Source organism: Microtus ochrogaster, chromosome 6 (genome assembly GCF_000317375.1).
Source record: "Microtus ochrogaster isolate Prairie Vole_2 chromosome 6, MicOch1.0, whole genome shotgun sequence".
NCBI classification, from domain to species: Eukaryota; Metazoa; Chordata; class Mammalia; order Rodentia; family Cricetidae; genus Microtus; species Microtus ochrogaster.
Window position 1 is genome coordinate 20,704,760 of NC_022013.1, and position 6,159 is coordinate 20,710,918.

General features: G+C 47.0%; 1 protein-coding gene across 1 annotated transcript in view; it reads right to left on the reverse strand.

Moving 5' to 3' along the window:
• Nucleotides 1-2,352, reverse strand: part of Kdsr (3-ketodihydrosphingosine reductase) — a 49,008-nt gene extending 46,656 nt beyond the window's left edge. Inside the window, exon 1 of the mRNA XM_005348293.2 lies at nucleotides 2,107-2,352. Within this exon, the coding sequence (XP_005348350.1) occupies nucleotides 2,107-2,214 (108 nt within the window). The 5' untranslated portion in view covers nucleotides 2,215-2,352. The remainder of the gene's footprint in view (nucleotides 1-2,106) is intronic.
• Between the last annotated feature and the right edge of the window lie 3,807 nt (nucleotides 2,353-6,159).

Consider the following 6,159-nt stretch of genomic DNA (forward strand, 5'->3'; position numbering starts at 1 on the left):
AGGGTACATCTGTTCACGCTGACACACAGGTGGACAGTGTAGCGTACAGCTGTTCACGCTGACACACAAGTGGACAGTGTAGGGTACAGCTGTTCTCGCTGACACACAGGTGGATAGTGTAGGGTACAGCTGTTCTCGCTGACACACAGGTGGACAGTGTAGGGTACAGCTGTTCTTGCTGACACACAGGTGGACAGTGTAGGGTACAGCTGTTCACGCTGACACACAGGCGGACAGTGTAGGGTGCGGCTGTTCACGCTGACACACAGGTGGACAGCGTAGGGTATGGCTTCCTCTCCTGATAATATGTCTCAACTAAACCACATTTTACTATTTTCAGGTTATTAAAAAAGGGCAGATGGTGACATCATATGCATAATTCATTCCATGCCACATCATTTATAGTGATATACATACATTCATACATAGAGATTATATATATATATGTCTATATATATATAATTTGTTGTACTAAAATAGGATGCTGAATAAGATCTTATTGTCTATTGAAACAGCCATTATGTAACCCGTGAAAGAGATGGGGAATGGGCACAGAAGGACAATATCAAGGTTAGTTAAAAGTACCTTGTAAATGTTGATCTGACTTTAGCTCTTTTTCCTTGCCCCTAGCTGAGCTACTCTTTGCAAGCACAAGTTGTGAGATCATTCAGTTTGGTGTGGATGTAGGCACACCTGTGCAGAGGTCAAAGGCCAATGCCTGATGTTTCTTCACACACCTCCCACCTTAACTTTCGAGACAGGTTTCTCACTGAACCTGGAGCCCACTCGTGTGTACAGGCAAGCTGGATCAGTGACCTCCAGGGTTCCACAGGTCTTGGCCCCGGTGCTCTGACCTCCTGGTGCTGGGGTTACAGACATAGGCCCAGTGTCTGGTGCTGGGGGCTTTAACTCGGGACCTGATGCACTGGCAAGCATTGTACCAACTGAGCCATTTCCCCGGCCCTTAAATGTAACCTCTTTAGCCATGATTTTGAGGGCAGTTCTCTTGTGGATGTAAAACTTCAAAACTTGGTATGATTATAAAGACTGGCTTTCTCTTTTTAATAACTCCTTCCACATCACACACAACAGCAGCTGGGAAAAACTAATAATTTTACAAAGGATAAATGAATGGAAAAACATGTTGCCACCCACAAACCCGTGTATGGGATAAACACACTAAAATAAATAGCCACCGTATCAGTGGAGTGAGAACTCACTTGGCTACATTCACATAAGCCATCTATGGGCACTCAGGGGATGCATGGTGCCAGTTTAGAAACTATCTGCTCTTATTCACAACTCCTTGCTTCAGTGTGCCTCAGGTTTTGCGGTCTATACAAGACATGGCCAGGGTTGAAGCCCTCAACTTGGGGGAAGAGGCAGAACTATGCCTACACATTAGGAATGTGCGAGCTTCCGGCCAGAAACAAACCGAACTACTCATGTATGTCTCTTTCCATCTTAAGGCCCTAACTAAGCTGGTTAGCTCATCCTTCCGACTCCGGAAAGACTGTAAAGGATTACATCGGAGCAGCAATCAGCAAGGCTCCCGCGGCTGATCTCAGAGACAAGCCTGCTGGCCCAAAATGCCAGGCCACCCTCAGGCGTGTCACTTCCTAGAACCCTCTGGCCCTTGGTCACCTGCACATGCCACTCTCCAGACTCAGCTTCCTGGCCCAGTCCCAGAGGCCTGGACCCTTCCTTGCTGCGGGCTCCTTAGGACTCCCTGGCAGTGGCTGCTCCCACTCGCGCCCTCCTCCTGCCAGCCACCGACCGCTGTGTCCTTGGCAAAGTTTCAGTCTCTCTGTGGACTGACTCATCGGGAGAACTGAAGACCCAAACAGTTCCGCTGATGAGCGAGCAGCACAGAGCCCCGGAACCCCGGGAACTCGGCGGGCACCTTCTCCCGCGGCACTGCTCTGCAGCCCAGGGAGGAGCCAGGCGCCGCCGTGGGCGGGTTCGTGAGGCCAGGAACGGCAGGGCAGTGCCGTGGTGGCGGCGGCAGGTAAGCCTTCCCACTCGACTACCCCTTCCAAGGACCGTGGCCTCGGTGGCCCAAGTTCGCCAAGCAGCCCCGAGCAAGAGCAACAGGAGGCCACTCACCACTACGTGCGCACCGGGCAGCGCGAGGGGCTTGGGGCTGATGAGCGGCGACACCATGTAGAGGAGCAGCACGAAGGCCACGAGGCCGGCGGCCGCCAGCAGCAGCATCTCTCGGCCAAACGACCACAGTCAGATCACGCGCACTAGCACCCGGAGTGTTTGGGTTTGCGGGCGAGGGCGGGACGGCGGCGAGGGGAAGAGGAGGAGCCGGGGCGGGGCGGCCGCCGCCGTAGGACCGGCTTCTGGGTCCGCGCCCCCCAGCGTCGGGACTCGGCTGCGCAGGCTCCGTGTGGGTACCGTGGGCCCTCCCGCCGCCAACGTCGTGGGAGGTTTGCAAACGGCGGTTTTCGGATCTCCGGATCTTGTTTCGTGCCAAAGTCCCGCGATTCCACTCTGAAATCCGAGGTTCCAGTTCGTAAATTCCTGGAGCACTGAGAAACCGGTCAGGGTTTACTTTCACTGTGCGCCTTGACTTGGGGTTGTGCCGACTGTATTTCAATGAGGACAGTGTTCACCTTGTTGCCAAGGCAGATACAATCGAAAACAAGCCGTGGTGGCGGAGATTTAATTCGCGTACCAGAACATACGATTCACCGATTTAAAGTGGTTTTAGTATAGAGAGTGTCTAACTATCGCTACAATCAGTTTGTCGACCGCCACAGAACTCCTGTAATCATTAGCAGTTACACCCACCCCATTTTCTCTTAAATCGTGCCCAGTCATAGGCAATCACAAGGCTGTCTCTGCATTCGCCTGTTAATACAAATGGAGTTTTAAAAATATGCCATCTGTTGTGCTGGCTTCTTTGACTTAGCATAAAGCTTTAAAGTTTCTTCCTTAGTATGCCTAATAGAATTTAATTTCTTTTTACTGCCGGTAGTATCCTACTGTAAGCTGGATCACATTTTTTTCATTCATCATCTTTTGCTCACCACCCCCCCTCCCAAAACAAACGTACAAACAAACAACCCTGCTCCTGGGCTCAACAGGTCAGGGCTCTGGCTATGAAGCCTGAAGATAGGAGACCACCCAGCGGCCCACAAGAGAGAAGACTCCTGGAGGTTGACCTCTGGCCTCCACTAGTGCGCGTGGCACTCACTACCACCATCACACTCACTGAATTAATTTAGTAAACTCTACGGCAGGGTGTAACTTCATATACAGCACGTGTGTGAATGTTTGTGTGTGGGTGCGCACGCACATTGTTGTTTCTCTTGTGTTGAGACCCAGGTCAATTGCTGGCTCCATGCAAGTCTTCTTAAGCTCTGAGTTCCAGACTTTCCCACCCTACACTCCTCTGTATTACTAAAATCTTTCCGCTGGATACTTCTTTTGGGGGAAGGGGGTAAGGTACGTATTTTTGTTTCCTTACTTTGTTTTTAAAGAGAAATCCAGTTGTGTTTACAAACAGCAAAAGGAATTGATCTTTTTCTCTCATTGATCTCAGTGCCCAGTATTAACCTGATGATTTGAGGACACAGTAGTCCCCTGAACTTCCAAAACTAGTTGTAAGTTGAAGAGTGCCCAAACCCTTCGACTGAAGGGAAGCTTGCTGGACAGCCTCTGTCCCTCCCTCCCCTCCCCGGGGCTAGTGGGCAACCACATCCCTGGGCCTGGCTCCCACGCTGACAGGTTGATGCTCTCCCCTGTGCACTTTCCTTAGTCAGAGAACAGAGAGGAAACATCCCTGGTCCCTATGGTCCTTTCACTTTCTACAGCCAGAGAATGGTCTTCACTCGTCCTGGCGTCTAATATAATTAACCTAAGAAAATAATAAAATACTCAGTGTCTAAATATATTAAGTTCTGGGGCATCAGGTCAGATCCCAGAATCGAATAATGAAATTTTGGGGAAATTTGATGACATGTATAAGCAGTTTAGCTATCGGTCTACCAAGAGTGATTCCTTGTTTTTGTTGCCAAATGAAGGTATTGATAGCTGGATACACTCCTTGTCTTTGACAGCAAACATCCCTCCTCCCTCCAGAGTCCTGATGGCTTGCTTCTCTTCTTAGGTATTTTGAAATCCAGGTATGATTTGTATTGTCCTCAAATTTCACCGTTTGAATTATATAAAAAGTAAAAGAAACATGGTCGGATTCTAGACCCAATTACAGAAGGTGTGCAGTGGTGAGCATGGGCACTTACTCTTAAATTCAAGAACAATTTTAAAAGACCCTACATGACTTCTTAGTTTCAATGAGTCCTAAACTGCCCTGCCCTGCACACAGCCTGCAGGACAGAAATGTGTATGGGTAGTGTATGGGTCCATGAGTCTGGCCTACAGAAGCCGCAGGCACAAGCTGGGCTGTGCTAACGCTGTACATACTTCCACTTTAGAAAGAGCTGCAAGACCCATCTAGGCTGACTGAAGCAGGTCAGCATCTAGCTTTGGCACAAGATTAAATGAGACAATAAAAAACAGTCAGCATATATTTTAAGACAATGTTTTTTGAAACATTTTAAAAAAATTTTGGAAAACAAAAGAAAAAACTAGTAAAAATTGTCTTAAAATGGACTAGGAAGAGCAGAAGCTCATAAGGGGCTACGTTTCTGTTGCCACTACCCAGACACATGTTACTGCCTCATTCTTGGTTGCTGTAAACTATTAATTAGCTTCTTCTGATGTTAAAAATAAAACTTCACTTCATACTCATCATGATGTCTATAACAAAGCAACAAGGACAATAGCATGTTGACAAGAATGAAGGGACTAGAACTCTCACGCATTGCTGGCTGGAATGTAAAATGATGTCGCTACTGTATGACAGCTTAGAGTATTGTCAAAAGGTTGAACACAGAATCACCAAGTGCCCCACACGATCTACTGCTGGGGATGGAACAGCTGAAACAGGAACTCAGATAGATGCCTACACATCAGTGTTGACTACAAAGCTAGAGAAGCTCCGAAAGTCTAGAAACAAATGACAGACAAACCAGTTATTCCCAAAGTGGAATATTAATGAGTCTTAGAAGAGAATGAAATTCTGAAAACATTGTGCTTGCTGAAACAAGCTGGACATCAAGCACCAAATATACAAGTGGTCTTAGGTGTCTGACTCATTTCATTTAGCACGATGCAAATTCATAAAAAAAAACAGTGAAATAAAGGTGACCAGGAGCTGAGAGTGGCGGGGGATAATGAGAGAGTCCAAGACAAGATTAATAACACTACTGAATCACACACTTCCAAATGACTGCAAAGGTAAATTCCATGACATATTCCTTTCACCATAATAAAAAAGAACATAAACAATACTTCACGAAATTTAGAAACCAAGAACAAAACAAATCAATTCATTTTATTACTCAGAGATAGCTGCCATTACATTTTGGTCCAAGACTTTCCTCATGACATTTTCTTGAAATAACTTCACAATATTTGTTTGGTAGGGCTTATTAAAATAATTGTTTTTCTCTGTGTATTTTTCTTTCCCCACATGAAGGCAGCCAGGCTGTTATGCTCCCTTGCCTCATATAAACAGACAAAGAATAATTGTCTAGAAAGTACTCTCCTGTCTCTTAGCTCTCTCTTGCCTCAGTGATCACTGAAGAGATTAAGCTAAGTGGCTTCCAGAGCAGTAAGAGAGAAGGAACTTTGCAGGCAGAAATGGGGACGTGGGTCTCCTCTCACAGAAGTATTGGTTGTCTGATGGCTGGAGTCACCACTCTCTGCCTCAGCTGCTGTATTCCTGCACTTAGAAGCTAAGCCTCAGAGGCACTGGTAGAAGCATGAGTCTGGGGAAGTACTGAGTGCACTCCTCGGCAAGTATTTTTCTTAATGTATAATACATGCACGTGTTTGCAGTGTGCAAGGGCACAGGCACACAAGTGAATGCCATAGGAAGAGTGTCTTCCCCTATCACTATCTGCCTGATTGCTTTCAAGCAAGGTCTCTCATTATCAGAAAGCTATAGATTTTGGCTAGGTTGGCTGACTGGCAAGCTCCCAGAATCCACCTTGCTTTGCCTCTTAATGTTGGGGTTACAGGCATATGCAGCCATGCCTAGTTTACTTAAGTGGATACTGGGGATTCAAACTAAGATCTCAATAC